Below are 21,215 nucleotides of genomic sequence, written 5' to 3' on the forward strand. Positions count from 1 at the left end.
TTCTCCCCTTCCTTCCAAAATATTTTTAAATGAAATTTCTTCAGCTCTTCTTGCTCCCCACTCCTCATTCCAGACTGACACCTTCCTACAGAAAAAGTCTTTTGATTTATCAAAGAAGGAAAGCATGTCAACTAATGAGATAAGTTTGCTGGTTATTGCTTCATTAAAATATCATTAGACTTGTTTATGGCTGTTATGAGTTGACTTGCCACCCTGTCATGTGGAACATTACTGAAACTCACAAGAGCTTTGCTAACATAAAGCATTTCTATAAGGAATTTTAAAATCTGGTGGCTAAGACTGGAAGTAGGGTCTCATTTTCAAGAGAGTCATAGAGGGATTGGCAAATGGTGGCCCAAAGGTCAAATCTAGCCTACTGCCTTTATCTGTGAATAAAGTTTTATTGGGAATAGCCATGCTCATAGATTGTATATTATATGTGGTCAGTTCCATGCCTCAATGTCATTTGAGCAGTGATGACCAAGACCTGATGGACTACTGAATCAAAGGATCTACTTCTGTAAAAGGCGACTTTTACAGAAAATATTTGCTGATTTCTGCTCTAAAGCATTGCCTTCCTGCTGCTTTAATCATACCTTGATATCCTTCTCTCCCCCATGTTCTGGGTCTGTTCTCTTCATCCTTGAGCCCCTGACTCAGCTGTTTGCAGTCCAAATCATTGCCAGTGCTCTACCTGGGATTTTCCTCTTCACAGAGTGCTTCGTTACTCATCATAAACCCACTCCGCCATGCATGTACATCTAAGCCTGATGTGCCATTACCACATCCTCTTGGCATACACAGTTACATGTATGTGAATTTTTATGAGAAAAAGTATTTTTTGTTACAGATGTTGCCTCAAAGCAAATGAACTGTTAAGAATGGCTTTGACGATGCCAGCAACTAACTTCTGCCAAATCCCTAAAGTGTGGATGGGGCCATCACTAAAATGTGTGTCCTCAGTCCTCTGCTAAGTCTTGGGGCTGTTCCAGAATCTCTGTGATCTCTCTTTGCCCACAGTGGTTTTCCTTTTTACCTCCTCACATCAGTTTCCTTACTTCCCACACATGACCTATCCGTCAGCAGACCTCAGGTATATCTATCTCCTTGCTCTGCCACCCTTCCAACTCTTTACACATGGTCTTCCTCTGATTACCATTGTCCTTCCCACTGGCACATTGGAGTCTGTTTCACATAACCTCATTTATTCATTCTATAAATACTAACCATGCATTCTACACCATGCAGTTAAGACTAGGAAACGTAATAGGTCTATGGCAGGCCATCTTCCTCTCTTTCAGGAACTTAACGATCTAAGGGAATAAAGTCAGACTGAAGAGGCACAGCACTAAATATATATTATGGATGGGGCCAGTAAGGGATAAAAACTGGTATTCTCATATTACCTAAAACAATTTGAAGATTCAGTGCAATAGCTACTAAAACCCCAGTGTTACATTTACAAGGAAATAGAACAGACAGTATTAAAATTTGTATGGAACCACAAAGACCATGAAGATTCAGAGCAATTGTAAGAGAAATGGAGAAAAATAAAGTTATCATTCTCCCTGCCTTAAAACTGTATTGCAGAGTTAGCAATCTCTATTATATGGTATTATAACAAAAATGGAAACATAGACCAATGGAATGGAATAGAGAACCCAGATGAGTCCATGCATAGGTAATCTTTGACAAAGGAGACATGACTGTACAACAGAGAAAGGCAAGCCTTTTAACAAATGTTTGTTGGGAAACTTGGAGAAAAAGATGAAACTAGATCATCACATAACTCCATATGCAAAAATTAATTTGAAATAGAGTAAAGGCTTGTATTAAAGAACTGAAATCATAAAATACATAAAAGAAAACAGGAGATAAACCCCAAACATCAACTTCAGATGTTATGCCAGAATGGGACATACTACTCAAAAAAGCCAGCCACAACCACTGTAAAGACAAGAGGAAACTTTATGCAAGCTCAAGCTTGGGCCCAACTGCACACCAGAGGCACCTGGGTGATAGGAAGGACCCAGAACAAAGGGAAGAGCAGATTATAGTCCCTTTTGGCGCGCAGGCTTTGGGACAGAGGGGTGGGTAGTGATTGATTTGGTTGACCTTAATATGGTTTCCTAAATATGGTGAGGTTGGCTTTTGGCCACATCGATTGGTCCCCTACACGTTATCTATACAGGAATGCACAAGAATGAAGGTTCCACCCATGGGGGAATAAAAGTTTCCCCTGGAATGGCGGTTTTAAGAACATGGCACTGATTATGTTCTTAACGGAAATGTAGTTTGGGGCACAGTTCCCAACCGCAAGGGAAACCAAAGCAAAATAAGCAAATGGAACTATATCAAACTAAATAAAAAAATTGTGCTTGGAAAGAAACCACCAAATAACAGCCTACAGGCGGGGGAAAGATATTTGCAAATCATCAGTTCAACAAGGAGTTTATTTCCAAAATGTATAAAGAATTCATGCAGCTCTTCAACAAAATCACAACTTCTGAAAACAAAGATGGGCAAGACTAATAGACACATTACTTCACATGGAGGACATCGTTACTAGGGTGACAGTATATGCCGCATTGTCATTCTGAACTTGTAAGAAGCTACCAAATAAATAAATAAATAAATAAATAAATAAATAAATAAGTTTTAGTGATCTGTTTTACTTAGCATAAGATATGTAATGCATTACCATTTTGTCCTATAACCGGTATCTTTAAATTATTAAGATAGCTGGCTTCAGTCTTTGACATCTCTGGTATGTCTTACACCCATAGCACATGTCACCTAGACCCCTCTCAAACACTGAGTAGCCACATGTGGTGGGGGGGGGGGGGGGGGGGCGGGGCTGCCACCTCCCTGCACAGCACAGAGGCAGCCCTTTCCTCTTTGCAAGCTTCGCTTCCCATTGCCTGAGCAGTACTTTCTTCCCATCCTTGGTCTTGGCCCCAGTGTCCTCTAGCCTGAGCTGTTACTCTCCTCTCCCTGTCTGCTCTCAGCCAATATAATTTGGAAAATATCCTCTGGGTGTCTTGTTCTGTCTTTTTCCTTGTCTCCTACCCCAACTCCGCTATCTGTAATTTGTCCTCTAATCCTAGGCAGAGACTCCAGGATCTCTACCTTCCTATTAGTTCTCTTTTTCTAATATTTTATTAAAACAATTTGTTTTATATGTGTAGAACATGAACAAAAATAACGCTTGCTGAAATATTATAAGAACCTTGGTAATCTCAGAATCTGCCAGAGTTCCATAATGGCAGGTATTTCTTTTGAAAGTGAAATATTTTGCAAACTGTAATATGCAACATAATGTAAGGAAGTATTGTGGTTCTCCTGTCATTCAAGAGCCTTACCAGTGGAGAGTGCGTAGGCCAGTGCATGTCCTTTACCTTAATCTATGCAGATATGAGGTCTCTAAGAGAAAACACATTGTAGTCAGAAAAAACACTTGGGTAGTGATACCCAAACTCTTTTGCAGTGGTTTCCCAAATTATTTTCTTAGAACCCTTGGTTCACATCCCAGACTAATGTTTTCCAGGTATAAGGGTAGCAATGAGAGCTCTTAACACTCCCTAGAGATTCTACTCCAAGCAGCTTCAGGGAAACAGGTGACTGGGGTGTGAGTGCTCACCTGTACACTTAAGTCAGGACAAAGCCCAAAAGCAGAGATACAGAAGTTTAGAAAATAAAGAGCCTTTTTTTTATAAAAGCAGCTGGGGGTGTAGGAGGCGGGGAGAAAGTGAGAGAGGGAGGAAGACTGCCATTTATTGGCCAACACACAGTCAAATACCATCTGTCCTCCCAATAAGCGGTACCAGGGTGCAAGAGGAAACTGCAGAAGTAAGATCTCCCAGGTTCACTAGTGTTATCTACCAAGTGTGGCTGCTTATCTCCACCCTTAGTTCCCAGTTTCTCCCTCCTGCTCAGAAAGTCCTATTCACAACACACTAGGACCTGTAGCTCAAAGTGGCTATAGGTAAGTGGGGGCAGGAAAAATGTACCTCCCTTTAACAGAGGCATATATGTAACAATTCTAGTGCGTGATAGTTTGGAAACCTTCAAATGAAGGCTTTTTTTTTTTTTTTTTAACCATTTCAATAAAAACCTAGACAGTTTGGCATGAATTCTTCTTTGGGGATGCAGTGTATGATGTCTAATTCTCACAAAGTAAATTATCAGCCCTTCTCTGACCAAAATCCTGCTTTAGGATTTTAAGGGTGCAGAGAGAAGTGGGTAGCAGGATTGATGATAAAGTGAACCTCCTGCAGCATGCTTCAGTGGCAGCCTAAGAGACAATTCCACCCCCAACCCCACCCCACAGGGGACATTTGGCTGTGTCCAAAGACACTACATGTGAGTAAGTTGTATCAAACAGGGAAAGGGGGATAATGCTGCTGGCATCTTGCAGGAGAAGCCAGGGATGCTGTGGAACATCTCATGGCACATAGGACAGTCATCCACAGGAGAGAACTACACTGGCTGGCCAAAATGTCAGTAGCATTAAGCTGAGAAATGCTAGTCTAAAGGGCCCTCTCCATCCTTGTGTGACTTGGATTGACTTGCGCTGAACTGGAGGGTGTGCTGTTATACTGAGATGAGAGTACCTACTGTCCATCCTGTGTATGGGAATTGAACTTTATCCATTACAAGAGGACCAAATGCTGCTTGTCCTCTTGTTTTTGTTTGTTTGTTTGTTTTTTAAACAAACAAAAAAACAACTTTAATTTATGTGGAAAAAATTCTTTTCTACTTTTAAATTGTGGATGATTTCAAAAACTGCAACAGAATAGTCCGTAAGCACCTATTTCTTCCTCAGGGGTCAGTGGATTGTGAACCATAATAGTTCTTACAGATTCCTGCTCCACACCCCCAACCCAGGAGAAACTCTGAGGGTTAATTCATGCAAATAGTGAGAACTGGATCAGGCATGGTTGATTAGGAGTGCTCAATAAATGTTAACCACTACCTGCCTGCATATTCATGGCATAGAAGCAAATTAATTCCTTTGGTATAAAGATGGAACTCTATGAAAATTCTCTAATTAAAAAGCAAACCTTGTTTATGATGTATTTTATTGTGGATTAAATGCCTGAACCACAGTAAGAAGGTCTAAAAAAAGCAAACCCAAAAGTGCTGTGGATTCTTCCTTTTAGGTTCACTGAAAATTTTAAATCAGAATTGCCTGTAAAACATAGCCTTTTCCTTTGAAATTCACAGCAATTAGCTGTAACTAGCATGACATGAGTGATGAGGTTTGCCTATGAAAGGAGTTTAAGACATTAGCTTGCACTAACTAGAAGTTGGCACTTAATGACAGTCTTTATTGTCTACCTAATTGCGAAGCAGCTTGGAACATGGAGTAAGCTGCCTATTAATGAGATACTAAGTTTGAGTAAAGCCTGTGGGCCTGAGACATCTCATTATTGAACCTCAAGACACCAATGCATGACGTTTTCTTACCTTTTCTTCCTCTCCTGGAAAATCAAGTGAAATAAGGATTCCACAGAAAGAGAAATAATCCAGTAAACTTTCTTTTTGCCCACCTTTTTTGTTCCTCATCTCCATTAAGTTTCTTTCTGCCTCAGAGGATACAATCAGTACATGGAATACTATTCTCTGTTGCAAAGAGAAAAATTAATCAATTTTCTCCAACAGGATGGAAAAACAGCAGAAGATCTTGCTAAATCAGAACAGCATGAGCATGTAGCAGCTCTCCTTGCAAAACTCCGAAAGGTGAGAATTCTGCTTCTCAGTCTGAAATTGTCTGCTTTCATGTGGAAAATTCTTTGACCTTGTAAACCTTAATAATGAAGGAAGTGAGGCTTTGAGCACACAGGTGCTACCAAAAAGCATGTGTTCCTGTCCTGTGGTTTGCATATCAATTTGCATAAATGCATAAGTTATTCACCCAGTTTCTTCCTTTGTATTAGGACTTGGACATTGTTTACATTCTTTACCTTTGCTGTGCCTGATTTCTTTCCTCTCTGTAGTAATGCTTTCAATCCCTATAAAATACACACACACACACACAAACCAGAAACTCAGCTTCTGTCGTTAATTTTGAGCCCCAGTTGAGTACACATCATTGCCCTGAAGTCTATGGAGAGACAACAAAAAGAAGTTAGTGCCAGTATGCCTTTGCAATAATATTATGTCTAGAGACTCTAAAATACTCACATCTGATGTTGTCTTTTGAGTTCGGGGTTCTTGGTTTCACTTTGGGAAAGGTTTCAACAGAGCTCCCCTTTCAGCAGCACACGGCGAGATTCTTCATGTGACAGAGACTCAGTTATATTTAAAGAGGAAGTTTATTAGAAAGAGACAGGTGAGGAAAAGACACTTGCATAGGTGCAAGTGGGCAGGAAGAGCTGCCCCAAAAGGGACAGATTTGCAGAGGGAGAGACCTGCATAGTTGCAGGCAGACGGCCTAAGGAGAGAGCAGCCTTCTCTGGGGGAGGTCAGTGCAGAGAAGTCCAGGCATGGTCATGGGCAGGCAAGAGGCTGCTGCCCTGCAGAGGGACAGAGTGGGTGGAAAGAAGCACCTGCATAGGTGCAAAGGAGCAGCTGCCCTGTGCCTGTGGAGAGACTGCCTGATATTGGCAGCTTCTCTTTGGGACGGGCTCACTCCTTGTGAACCTGGGTGTATTGATTTTGAATACAATATGAGAGGAGCTGATATTCCCCGGTGAGCTTCATCTCCATCTCCTTGTCCTTATCTTTTACCTTTTGGGTCTGAGCTTCATAAACACCCCCCAACAGTCTGTTATCTGCTGGGACCTCCTGCAGACATCCTGGCTTTGGGCTTTGACACCTAGGGACCTTGATTTTATGGCTGTGTCAATTGTTTCACTGGCCCCTTCAACCTGTCCCCTTTGTGTGACTCAGTCTTGTGATGCCTCCCTTGCATTCCTTCCTCCATCATGACTAACAATAAATTCTCATACAGCTATAGAATAGTTTTTGACCATTAAAATACTTTCTACGTAGTTTTAGTAACAGAAGTTTAATGCTTTGATTGTTCTTGGGCTTCAAAGCAGAAGATAAGTAATGTACATGTTATAATCTCAATTCTTTTTATTTAATGCAGAAAGAAACTGTAAACAATAGCCGGGTTTTTTTTTTTATTTTGCAATTGTAATTATTTTCTTCTTTGAACATTGCTGTGTTTTTCCAGATGTCTTATGATAATCACACAATAATTTTTAAAAAGTAAAGTTGACGAGTAAAAAAAGCAACTCATTTGATTTTTTTTTTTTTAAGTGCTTATTGAAAAGAGACTGTCTAAAATAACTCTGGGTGACTTGGTATGCCACAGTGTTTCTGCCTTGTAAATTAAAAAGTGCCTGGGAGAAGAATGATAATGTCTGAACTATCACAGCTACTGTGAGTTTTAATTTTAGCAGTGGCCCTATGGTGCTAGTTGAAGCGGGGCTGGGGAGGGAACACAAAAATGGGAATACTTTGTTTCTCAGTGCTTAGGGTTAACCTAGGGGGAGGAGGATATAACTCATTTTCACACCTTGGTGCTTTGAGGTCTCTGAACTGGCCACCAAAGTTTGGTAATGAAACCTCCCAGGCCTCTGAGGGTTTCAATCTCCTTTGCTCTGAGGATTCCAGAAGGACCCGTTTGGGAAAATTTCTACCACATTTTTATGGTAAATATGTAAATAAACTGGGTTAGCATTCTTCATTCTGTACCCACAGGGACTGTCTCCTCTGGAACCAGAATTTGGATTAGAAAAACAAAGGAACTGTTTTGTTTACAAGTAAAAGGACTGGAGTGGGAGGTCATTGTCTACAGATAGATAATTAATTTTCACATAAAGTTTCCAGATCTTAAAACTCACCTGATGGCACAAGGGGTTGAGTCTCAGAACTATCACAGTATTGCCAGCCACTGTATCACAAGTTGGGTCCCAGCCAGGGAGGTGATCCCATGGCACAGCAGAACATTCCTGTCTCCCCCAGTGCTTCCCTCTGCAGTGTAATTCACTCTATCTGACTGTTCTGCTCCCTACTCTGTCTCTGGTGAATTCTCTCTTTCATCCCCTGCACCTCTAGCGTACACCCCAGTTTTTGCATTCATAAACAAATAAATCTTTAAAAAATAAATACTGCTTAATAACACAATTCCAAGTCAAATTGGCACAGAGCCCATAAGTTTGCAACCTCTGACTTTTGCTGGATTTTATAGTTGTGAACCTGCTAGGGGGGAAGGTGTCCATAACAAACCCTGCTTTTGAGTGTAATCTTTTATTTCTAGACAGTGTCTCAATATTAGGGCAGTTTTAAATCTGTTTTCCCATTATTCTATCCATCCATAGTAAAAGTGAAACTGTAACAGGGTCGTCCCCAGAAAAAGGGGAGGCTGTAGGTTCCCTGCCCCACCCAGAAAGAGGGTGGAGCTGAGCCTAGAAGAGAAAAATCTGGACAGGAGACAAAAAAATCTGGGGAGAAAGGAAGCAGGATAGAGAACCAGAATGTGACCTGAGGGAGGCACATGGAGCAGAGACACATGTGAAGAAACTGCGATTACTTCTTCTTAGTCCTGGCCTGGTTGAAACAGTGGGTGAGAGATGCTTAGGGAAGTTAACTATGGTAGCATTTATCATGATTTGGATTTTGCTCTTTTCCTCCCAGACCTGTCTGGCCACTTCTTACCCTTTCTATGGGTCCCCTCCAGAAGGTACTTTAGACTTGCGAAGGGTTTTCAGGCCTTGCTTTGGACCATTCCCTTTTGGGTAGACTTTTACCCACGAGGGGATGGGTAACTGGGTGTTTGATTTAGAAACTATATTCTTTTTCTTTTCTTTTCTGTATTGCACACTAGTTGTATTAAAGTCCTTTTCCATTAAAGGTCTTACAGGTTTTGTCTTGATGTGGCAGATGTCAGAACCTATTTAGAACAGGCAGATTTGGGGGTTCAGGGGTGCCCCTTCTCCTTGCCCTGTCATGAAATGAAACTGAGGTGAAATCTGGCCTTTCCGAAGACTCAATGAGCACCCATCTCCACTGTTAATTTTATTGTTTTTTTTTTAACTAGGTTTCTATTGCAGTCCACTGGTTAAAAGAAACATTTTATTAGGTTTAATATCTTATCAGTAATGTACACATGCTGGGTGAGGAATTCTCAAATTGTCCAAAGTCCACAGAAATGGATTTGTAACCCAGTGCCAACTTCTGAGCTCCAGCTTTGACCTTGCCAGGTGTGGCCCACACAGGACAGGACACAGTGCCTCTCCCAGCTGCAGCACTGGGAAAAATCCAGTTGCATTTTTCTTGGCTTGCAGTGTTCTTTACCTTCCTGAAACACTTAGAGGGCAGTGACCCTGGCTTAGGTGAGACCAGATTATCTTTAGTCAGAAACCAGCTGCAGACCTCTGCTGGCCATAGATGGGTCACTGCAGGTGATGAAAATCTTCCTTGATTGTGCTGTGTATTATGGCCCATCTCTCCCTTAAAAATGGTCCCTCTCTTTATTAAAAAATGATTGTAAAACTGAGTGCAAGCCTCCATATCCATTACAGTGACAGGTCTGAAGCAATAAATAAATACCCAGGTCAAATACATGAAGAGGCAGTGCTCAAGCTCAGTCTCCACAGTACAAAATTGGATTGCTGTAGTGAAAAGTTCCTGCTCCTTAAACCTGATTCTCAGATTTTTTGCAATGTGGTTGTATTACTTGTAAAATTAAAACTCTGTAAACAAAAGGGTGCCAGTTCTATGTGCCTCAGGGAAGGAAGGGTGATGGATTTCCTGCCTAGATATTGAGGCTCTATGCTGGCCCAGCTTGGGATTTCCTTTATTTTCTTCCTCTGAATTTGTTGCCTTTGTTTCTTGTTATCTAGGTTTTAAAGAGGGATAGCAGATGGACTGTTACAATGGCTTAATCTGATTTTTCTTTAGGTAGAGATTTAGTCAAAGTCATTTTAATACGTAGTTATAGTTATATTTCTCTTCATGCCCAGAATCCACTAACAGGTTCCCTCCATCCTTGGTTTAATAGGCAAAATAGATTTTAGTTCTGAGAGTCAAAACTCAGGAGTCAGATAGCCTGTGTGCAAATTCCAGATCTGCCACTTGCTAGCCAGAGCTGGCAAACTCAGTAATAGTTCTGTGCCTCAGTTTCCCCACTATCAAATGGGGTGAGTAGCAACGTGTGTTTGCCTGTTTGCCATCATTGATGGCATCTTGGAAACCACTCTGGGTCCTGGGGGGAACAGTGGCAGTTTCTTCTGTGCCTATGACCCAGCCCCCAGGAGCACATATTGGGGTATCAGCAGGTCAGTAGTGAGTGTTACTTTTACTAACAATAACTACTTAATCCTTGATTACAGGCACTGTAACTTTACAGCAACATGAAATGGGGAAGTTCCTGTTGGAAACTCAGACTCATGAAGATTAAGTAACTTGCTAATTACTGCAGAATTGAGATCAGGCCTGAAATGGAAATGTTCGCTTCAGTGCTCACTCAGTAGGCTCAAGATTTCTTCCGTGCTGAGTGCTCACAGAAGTAGCCTTTGCATGAGCTCAGCTAGCCACTCTGTGGGGTGACCAGAAGCCTTGTTTCTCTCAGCAGAATCTCTAGACTCTGTGTTTGATGAAATCTGTGTATTTATTTGGCTTAATCCTTCCTTCAAACAATGCTCAGCCTCAGTTTCCTGGGGAGCCTGATTGATAGAAAGGAGTTGGTTGACAAACATTTTTAACCATCCTGAGAAAAAAAATATCCTAAAAGAAATAACTGTTGGGAAGTTTGGGGCACCTAGAATTTGGCTCTTGAAAATGATTGAAATGTACTGTAGATTCCTGGAGAAGGCCTCAGTGAGAACCATGGTAAGTTGCCATAGGAACAGGCAGTGTCTGCATAGGAAGTCAAGAAAATAGAATTATTTGCAATTATCATTCAGATCATCTGTGGGAAGAAATTGTGCACAACCATATACAGTGGGTTCAGGGGAAAGGGAAGAGGGGTAAAATATTCTTAGGATCATCTTATCAATTTTCTCTTAAGTTCATTTTCTCCATGATATTTTCAGTGTTTCTCAGCAAGCAACTTGTCTATGTTTTTGGAGGGTGGAACTTTTCTGTCCTTACAGAATTGGAGAATGCCTGAACATCTAATGGTGAATGTCCCTCCCTCTATTCAATGTGGAAGTGCCACACACTTTCTGACACCCTCTAGGGTGGTCTCATTCTTTGTGTGATCCAACCCAAGCCCTGGCCCCTGTGGAGTATAATCACATTCATGGGTAGACAGTATCTATCTATACGGACAACCCAGTGGGGGAAGTTGATAGGGGGCAGGCATGTTCTCCTTAAATTGCCTTGCTGTTCTATTTGTTTTTGAAGTGGATCATGTTAGCAATAGCAAGGCTCCCTGTGTTTCTCCTCTGCCCATTCATTTGCCTTCAACAATGTTTGCTAGGGAAGCCACAGGCATTCCTTTTCCAGAAATAGAATCAAATCATGAGACAGTGGAGAACGTGCAATTAGGCAGTGTAGTGGGCTTGTGGTGCAATGTGAGGCCACAGGGGTAGAGATGGTCTAGGCCCTGGTGAGGGGAGGAAGAGCACAGGACAGGTGTGCAGTGGATCGAGTCTGCACTGATCCAGCTCAGCACACAGTGATTTGAGTGCATTAGTGTGCTAGAGTCCCTGGAGCTGTGTGGAAATCCCACCATATGCATGTCTTCCCACATGTGTGCTGGGGCCATCATGTTGGGGACTTGAAATCAGTCTTGGTGGTATTTATACCATAGGAACCAAGAAACTCCTAACAAATAGAGCTTATTTCCATCAAACGAGCTAATTTACCAGCAGACCATTGCTCGGGGGTCTTGAATCTCTCACAGATACACTTGGGTTGTAGATTCAATGATAGATAAAGCGTTTATTAGGTAATCAAAGTGAGGCTCTGAACCCAGGAAATAGTCTGACCAACTTTACTCTAGAAAACTGTTCTAACAGTCACAACTTTGAATTTAGTGTACACATCGAGGAACAGTGAGTCATTGACATTAAAAATGGAGCTATCTTGGACAGGTGGGCTTCTAGTTTTACATGTTTTGAATTAAAGATAAATTGATGCTATCTGTGACAAGGGAATGCAAAAAACAGGGGCTTAACCTCTCCCTTTCTAAAGTACCACTGTGGAGATGCAATGAATGGGTACACATTGTTTGAATCTTGATCTGGCTCCTGGGTCCTTAGGGGGGTTGCATCTGCACAGCTGTTTAGTTGACTTCAAGTCTCTTCACTTGGCTTTGTTTGCTAGAGCCAGGAGAGGTCATTGTTTTCAGGACATTTTACAGTATGTTCACATTAAAAAAAGAACTGCCCCTTCTGCCTTCTGTGCTATCCCACTACTGACAGTTCTGCTCTCCACTCCTATCCAAGACCTGAGTTGTTGCTTAGCCAAACTTAATTCTCTTCCTAGAATTATTATGTCAGACTGACAGAGCTTTTAGATTTTACATGAACATCCATTTTTACTGCCAACCAAAAGTTCATTATATGATTTCGAAATATTCATTTTAGGAGGGGGGTGTTGGGGACTTGTCTTATATTATTTTGATTGCCCTTCTAATCAGATTTTTCCATAAGTTTATTTTAAAAGCTTTGGCAATGAAGAAAGATGTCCAGAAATATTTTGGAAAATAGGTCAAAGTGGAAGTTTGCCCAGAATTTAAAATGCACCACAAGTAAAGTGCATTTGCATAATTAAGAGTTGCAGCTCCATCCCTGCTGAGTCTAATTACATCCTGCCAACAGGGAAAAGTTAGGTCACCTCTCCCTCCTCTTATCTGCTTTGTCAGATTGCTGCTGGTCTTCACTATCAATCTGATGGTGTTTAGGCAGCTTTGCTGATGAGAAAGTGAAAGCTAAATTGCCAGGGGTTGGGAAGATGTGGGAAGAAAGGAAGCTGGCATCCCAAATTCATCAAGGCTTCTTTATACAATGCACTTATCTAACATTTGTTTAAAAGTTTTTTAGGTGTCTATCTACCATGTACATAAGAGACCATGGTGATTAAAAAAGGCAATATTCAGCCAGTAAACAATTAGGAAAATATGTAAAAGTGGGAAAGCAGTCTAGGAGCCAAAGCCAGCCCACTCACTGTTTTTGTCAATAAAGTCCCATTGGAACTCAGCCACACCCTTCATTTAAGACTGTCTCTGGTTGGTTCTGGTGACCACAACAGATTGCCTGCCCTGTCCCTGTGGAAAAGTTTGTGGTACTGGTGTAAGTGCCACAGGGGTAGGGGAAAGGTTCAAATAGGATGAAGGTGGGAGAGAGTGACAGCAAATTTCTGCTGTTGGTCAGATGCCTCTGTGATGATGACTTTTATATTAACACCTGAAGGACAACAAAGAGCAGCCAGCCAGAGGAAAAAGGAAGGGAAAGGGAACAGGGAGAGCAAGGAAACTGAGGCAGTAAAGAACAGTGTGTGTTCGAGGAAATAGACCAAAAAAGAGCTGCGACCAGACTGGAACCTTGTGGCCGAAGTGGAAAATGTTGCCCAAGGAGACCTACTTAGAGATGCAAGCCCCACTACAGATCTTAGGAGACTGGGTTTGGTTCAGGTATGCTAAGCATGTGGATTAGGCTTTAGAAATTTCACTAACTGTTCAGACAGAGAAACCAGTCACCAGGTGATCTGGGTGGCCACACTAGATATATTGGTGCTTGGAGCAGATTCGTGCAGGCTCAAAGACAAAACCAAATGGAGGCTCACATTCCTCTGTATTTCAAGTACCTAGTTAAAGCCAACAAATTGAGAAATAGCCTACATTCTAGCCTCTTTCTGTCTATCTCCCTCCCCCCACAGACAAACACATAGAGCTAATGACCACAGGCCTGGTTCTGTTTAGAACTCTGATTCTTCCAGGCTCCCTGTTGTGATTCCTTCCTCTTCCCAGTCTGCGAAATACTGCAAACAAAATACGCATGCCACAGACCCCAGACTTCACATGTGTGTGTCAGCTACACCTGGTGGTGTGGACCTGGGGTGGGAATTCTTAGGAGCACAAGACACACACACACAGGCGAACATTTCAAAAAATGTCTCTCCAGGAGTTATGCAGGGAGGGCCTGGTCGGCCTGGGCTTTGAGAACAGTGAGGGTGCAGGGTTATCTTGGCATAGTGTGACTTGTGTAACTTGCTTGGACTTTTGTGCTCCATCTCCAAAGAAGTTGACCTCCTACCACGTTTAGAGCTCACTGAGAACAATCTCATTCTCTTCTTCTAGCTCTCATTTCATTAAAGCCCTAGTTAGCCTTGAAGAGTAGCCACACTTTGGTTTATGGAAACTGCCACCAGCCCAGTCTTGCTGTGCCATCTAGTGGTGAGAGTTCATCATGGGGACAGAGGTGGTTTTTTAAAAAGAGGACTCCAGTATACCTTCCTTTTCCATGTCTTTAAAGGTAATGGCAACATCTGTCAATCTAGATTTTTGCTAGAGAGAGAAGTTTCCTGGTTAATGTATTTATCTTCCCAAAGACAAGGAAGGCCCAGCAGTTTCTGGTAAGAGGGAAGGGGTAGGGGTAAGGGGTATGGAATAGTATGAAGGCCCTGGACAGAGGGAGATATCCTATGGACTCTTTCCCCCCATTTGACCTTAGAACAACTTTCTCATCTTCCACTTTCATCCCTACTTGAAAGTGAAGAGTGTTTATATTTTTTTATCCAGAATGAGGATATCCTGTTACCCAAACTGTAAGTCTAGTAAAGTAGTATTTTCCTGGACAAGACAGTTATTATTTGGGAAATAAATAATTCTGAGCTGAGCAATCACAGACTCAAACTATGTCTGTGATAAAGAATTAAATCACCCCCTTTTCCTCTGCAGCTCCCTGAGTACATTAGAAACAACTGGCATGGGTCATAATCAACTCTAGTGCTTAGGAAAAATTAGGAGCGGAAATGATTTGTGCCCTGTGTCCATGAAATCCAGAGCAGGGAGGGCCATTTTTCATTCCACATTTTTTAGGTAATAGTGACTGACCTTACTTCTTCAAATCAGATGTTCCCCTGGCAAGGCCACACTGAAGGCCTTGCACTGACTTAAGTGTTTAGCTAGGGAGCAGGGTGAGCTTCACTGAATGGAAGAAAATTCTCAGAGGAAACACCAAAGCTATGAGGCTCCTTTCTAGACCAGCTGCCTTGGAGTCTTGTACAGGATGGCCAACCAGGTGCAAATACAGAGGGAGATAGGAGAAGACATAGAGGAAACAAGATTTTTATACTCAGGGTCCCCAGAGAAACAGGCCTGGGGAGAAAAGCCCCAAGGCACTTCCTCAACCAAGTGGGACAAGGCAGCAACACCTGGTGGCAAGGCCCTTTGCGGAGCAGGGTAGCATATAGAGGGGAAGGTGTACCACGTGGTGATGGGCCTGGTGGGTCTGAATGTCACTGAGTGATAGTTGGAAAGGTTGTGTCAGGGCTACCTTGTTGCACTGGTGCACCTGGGAGAGTGTCACAGCCTGTTGCTGGGCAGTTGAGGGAGCAGGAAAATGGGAAGTCATAATATACTATATTCCACATCAATCAAGTATTGGAGATTTTCACTAAACTGACCCAAAAGAGTTCTTATTAAAATCAGACTGTCAGGCCCTCCCTGGTGGCTCAGTGGGTTAAAGCACTGCACTGAGAAGCTAAAGCCGCTTCCGCATGAGTTCGACCCCCGCCTTCCCCGGAGGAGACCACATGGCGTGGCAGACCTCTCCTGACCCGCCCGCTGCTCCCCTCAGCAGTGTACTTCGTTGATCTGCCTGTTCTGCTCCCCACTCTGTCTCTGGTGAAGTCTCTCACTGCCCCTGAGTCTCTGGCCTGTACCCCAGTTCTGTATGTACAAATAAATAAATCTTTAAAAAAAAAATCAGACTGTCATAGCCTTGAGAACTCAGAGAAGCCTGTCTAGATAGAGGACAGCCTTCGTCACCATGCGCCTCTTCCTTCTGGCCTCTGTTTCTGAGGTTATCTCAGAAAACAGACAAGCAGGTTGTCAGCAACTTCAGGTCTGGACTAATCTATGCGAATGCGAAGGTGCTGAGCAAGACCTGAACTTGCCCTTTCTCAGTTGTGTGAGATAGCCAGCTTTCATTCAGAGTGGCTTCTGGAAGCATGATGGGGCAGCAGCAGTGCCCCCAAGGGTACCATGCCTGCAGGCCCCTCAGAGTGGAAGGCTCGGCGGGATTCATGCATGAGGGACAGGCGTGTCTTCATTCTTCTCAGAGACTCGACATGTTGGCCAAACCTCATCGTGTCTAGACCAACAACCTAGGAAACAGGCAGCAAAGAAATACAAACCAAGTACTTGTGCAATGCTCCGGCCTCCAGTAAGTGGACTGAAGTAGACGCAGGTGCTCTGCTTTCCTGGACTCAGGAGAAGCAGACTCTAGATCATGCAGAGAGTCTGTGTGTCCTAGTGAGCTGTGTGTCACAAAACAGGTGGAGAACTTTTTTTTTTTTAGAAAGATTTATTTATTTATGCATACAGAACTGGGGTACAGGCCAGAGGCTCAGGGGCGGTGAGAGGCTTCAACAAAGACAGAGCGGGGAGCAGAACAGGCAGATCTATGAAGTACAGTGCTGAAGGGAGCAGCGGGTGGGTCAGGAGAGGTCTCCCACACCATGTGGTCACCTCCGGGGCAGGCGGGGATCGAACTCATGAGGAAGTGGCTTAAGCTTCTTTGTGCTGTGCTTTAACCTGCTGCGCCACCAGGGAGGGCCATGGAGAACTTTTTATCCACGCATTGAGCTGCGAGGCTTGATTTATAGGGAAGATATCAAGGGACTGGTTCTGAAGGTGAGGGAGGTAGACTGCATTGTAGGGCCATGAACATACCTGCAGTGGGAGACAGACTGAGTCATGGAGAATTCAGTGCCCTCTTTCGGTAGCACCCGATGGTGCTCAGAACAGAACGTTTTTAGCTTTTGTGATGATTTCGATAATTATTCAAGGAGGTTGATGATGAGATATCCCCACATTTTCAGTTCTCTGCAGTGTTTTGTCTCTGAGACAAATCTGTGACAATTTGAGGTTAGAGAAGAAACCTCATATTCTAAGGGTTGGTATCCAGGCCATGATTCTATCCCAAGGTGACCTAGTGTTTTATAACATATATTTCATGATTTACTCTCATGATTTACTTTCCAAAGGGCTAATAGGTTGTTCTAGTTGTAATGTAACAGGCACCAAAGGAAAATACAATAAAATACAATGTTTCTGAATATGTAAATTCTGTGGTACAGGACATGAGGAGACAAAATGAAATGGCAGCTCCTCAGACCAGCCTATCCTGGATGTCACAAGGCCTGGGGTGGGGACGCTCACTGCAGAGTGTGCTGACGTGGTGTTAAGAAGCAGGGAGACGGAGTTTATGAAAGGTGCCTATTCATCATTCAGCCAGTTGATAAAGTAGTCTTTATTCTTAGGAAAGCTCAGTATGGCCTCTGCCTGGTCCCATAGACCCTCTAGGTCACATGTAAAATTCAGGTAAGTTCTAGAATGAGCTCATCATAGCAGATATTTCTCCAGTACAAATACCAGGCAGACTACTGGAAATTGTATGTATCCAGGAGAATTCTTGCCTCTCTGACATTATGTATACAGGTGTGGACACCTAGCATCCCCAACATTGAGTCTTGTCCACAGATTTCTAAAATGCCTACTCAGATAGACAGTATTATTCCTGTTGAGAAATATGGGTCAACAGTTTCCCAATAAAACATGGAAGTAGGCACATTGGAGCGTTTAGGAGCATTCAGAGTTTGCTACATAAGCTTGTTCAGTCATTAGTGGAAAAGCTAACAGTGGCTCAGTTAGAAAAGAACAGCACCTCCAGGAGTAAGAACTACAATAGATGATTCGGCCACATCTGGGATCTCACTGACATACAAGGCAGGCACTTCTCTCTGAAGCTCTCGCTCACTGGTTGCCTTTAAGTCAAGTGGTTAATGCAACACCTCATTCCTGAGCATCTTCTCAGTCAGGTGTGGGGAATACCATCTCTCCTGTCACACTGGCTCCTAGTCTAGTGAGGAAAGTGTCACACAATTATACTACAGTCTGCGCAGGCCCCGTGGAGAACCAGATAGGGCACTGTACCAGTTGGGGAGGAAACTTGCAGCATACAGCAAGATGGATCTTGTGACATGGATGAAGTTAAAGGTGAAAGGATCATCCTTGATTTACCTTCTCCACTGAATGCTGTAGCTCCAACTGTTCATTGTTATGAAGCTGGGAGCCAGACCAGGGTGATGGGTATGGAGACTGGGGTGTGAGGTCAGGATGGAGACAGGCAGGATTTTCCGTGTCCTGCGATGTAGATGGAGATCTGAAGGTAAGATCTCTGTGCACACAGAGCACATTACCAACATCATCCCCATGGACACAATCATACTGTATTTGATGGCAGTGTTCACGTATCTGTATCTCCCCATGAACTCAGGTCTTGGATGGTTCTAGACATTCCCATTGCATTTCTGTGACTAGCACATGAAAGGCTCTCAGTAAATGTTTGTTGAGTGAATGAATGAATGAGTATATGAGTGTATGTATGTATTAGCCTGTTGCACCAGATTTCAAGTTTCCCAAAGACCACCAAGGAGCTGATTCCGATGCAAAGCACACGAGGGTCTTCACTGCAAGCTCGAGCCTGGGCTCCCAACACGCATCGACGCAGAGGCTGAAGTTGAGAGCCCTGAGCTCAGGGAAGGCAGGTTTTTTATTACACAAGAGGGGAGTTTTTGCTCAGCAGAGGGGAGTCTTTGCTCAGCAGTGCACTGATTGATGTACATTGAACACAGTTATCTTGTCTTAACCCGGTTGATCTATGCATGTAAGATGTGACCTTCACTACTCAACCCACATACCTTAGGACATCTGGTGTTTTCCTGATATGTACTGGTTACTTGCCTACTTGCTAATTGGCTGTTGCTATGGGATGAGCAAGATTAGGACATATACAGTTAAATTTGGCCTTGGTGCCTTGTTGATAACCGAAACTTAGGCCTGGCTGGTTCAGAAGCATTCTGAAGCCTGTCATGGCATCAGTTTGGTCTTTCAATCCATAATTGTATCAAATAGAATCAAACAGCTAGAAATTAACCTAACCAAGGAGGTTTATTATTTCCATAATACAAGATAGAAGATGATATTAAATTATTTATATCATGACATAAGGAAATGGATGGGAACAATCAATATAGTCAGTATAACTCTTCTACCAAAAGAAATTAATACAATCTTCATTAAAATACCAATGACATTCTGCACAGTGATGGAACAAAAACTATTAAAATTTTTATGAAAACAGTAAAGGTCTCAAAAAGATTAAAAAAAAACTGAGAAAAAAGGAAAGAAACAGAGGCATTATGTTACCTGACTTTTAAACCATATAATATAAAGGAAGAATAATTAACAGTGATAATGGGGAAAAACAGAAACATTAAAAAAATAGAAATAGAAAAATAGGCAATGGAACAGAATAAACTTCAAAAGCCCAGAAATAAATCCATACATCTAACAATACTGAATTCTGTGATAAAGAGCCATAATCATACATTGGAGAAAGGAGAGACTCGTTAACAAATGATGCTGGGAAAATTGGATGTCTACTAAGTAAAAGAGTAAAGTTGGGTCACAAACTCCATGCACAGAAACAAATTCTAAGTGGATATATGACTGTAGCAATAAGATACACAGAAGAAAGCATTGGCTATACATTCCATGACACCCATAGTAAAGATGTCTTTATAGTATCAACCCCTATAGAAAAAGTACAAACCTCTGTTTCACTTTAAGTTGACCTCTTCCTAGGAATCCACCCAACTCCTTTAGCATTGGAAATCAGCAAGTCTATGGAAACAGATTGTGGGCTAATGGAGAAGAAAGCAGGAAGTGACTAACGGGTTTGGTGTTTCCTCTGGTGATGAAAATGTCTGTGATGGTGGCCCAATATTGCAAATATGGTCAACCCTCTGAGTGTTACACTGTAGAACAGTTAAAATGGTGAATTGCATATTATGTGCACTTTAAGTGCAAATAGGGACAGAACAAGCTGCATCAGCAACATGTGTAAACTTTGCAGACCAGACTTCCTCTTAAAAAATTAAAGGTATAGGGATACAATGTATACTACAATGCAGTTAATAATACTGGATTGCATATTTGGAAATTGCTTAGAGAAAAAAAATTATTGTCACAAGAAAAAAATTATCACAGTGATGTGTGGAGCTCTCTGTAGAGTCTTATAGTGGATCTTATTTTACTGTGTACAATGTGGAATAATTGTGCTATGCATCTGAAACTTATGTGTCAATTATACTTCAGTTTTTTCAAATATTTATTTATTTATGCATACAAGAACTGGAGTACAGAGGTGCAGAGGGTGAGACGATTCACCAGAGACAATGGGGGGCAGAACAGGTGGATTGACTGAAATACACTGCTGAGGGGAGCAATGGGTGAGACAGGAGAGGTCTGCTGTGCCATGTGGGTCAGCTCCCTGGCTGGGATCAAACTTGTGCTATAGTGGCTGCAAATAGCTTCATTGCTCCCTTACACCACCAGGGAGGCCCCTATACCTCCATTTTTTTTTTTTTAAGGAAAAAAACTTGCAGACTGAAAGAAAGCAGCCTAGAGATTCAGAACCATGTAAATCAGCATTTGCAACTGGTTTCTCTTTCCTGTGACTAACAGACCCTTTTTCATCTGCGCTCAGGATACTCACCGAGGACTCTTCATCCAGCAACTGCGACCAACACAGAACCTCCAGCCGAGAATCAAACTAAAGCTATTTGGCCACTCAGGGTCTGGAAAGACCACGCTGGTAGAGTCTCTGAAGTGTGGGCTGCTAAGGAGCTTCTTTAGAAGACGCCGGCCCAGACTCTCCTCTACCAACTCCACCAGGTTCCCACCTTCACCCCTGGTTTCCAAGCCAACAGGTAGGTCCTTCCACAACAGGCCCTGTCTCTCTAGTACGTGTTTGCTTTTATATTCTCCCTAATCAGGTCTAGGATGGGTGGTGGCTTAATTTTAGTCACTAGACCTGAGACTGACCAAATCTTATTACGTGGAAGGCTTTTAAGCATAGTCTAATCCTGCTGTGGATCTTGTTGTCCACCTGAGGATTATAAACTGTCCAGTGATAGCAAGGGAAGGGCCTCACTGAAACCACAGAATCACAGAAGCCCTCCAT

General features: G+C 42.5%; 1 protein-coding gene across 2 annotated transcripts in view; it reads left to right on the forward strand.

Annotated features, from left to right (window-relative positions):
• The window catches only part of DAPK1 (death-associated protein kinase 1), a 214,635-nt gene that overhangs the window by 168,671 nt on the left and 24,749 nt on the right, over positions 1 to 21,215 (forward strand). For both annotated transcript variants that reach the window (XM_004677794.2, XM_012721443.1), the window contains exons 18-19: positions 5,665 to 5,742; positions 20,739 to 20,961. In XM_004677794.2, coding sequence (XP_004677851.1) covers positions 5,665 to 5,742; positions 20,739 to 20,961 — 301 coding nt within the window. The remainder of the gene's footprint in view (positions 1 to 5,664; positions 5,743 to 20,738; positions 20,962 to 21,215) is intronic.

The sequence above is a fragment of the Condylura cristata genome, unplaced genomic scaffold (genome assembly GCF_000260355.1).
Source record: "Condylura cristata isolate star-nosed mole 26May11 unplaced genomic scaffold, ConCri1.0 scaffold00006, whole genome shotgun sequence".
NCBI lineage: Eukaryota > Metazoa > Chordata > Mammalia > Eulipotyphla > Talpidae > Condylura > Condylura cristata.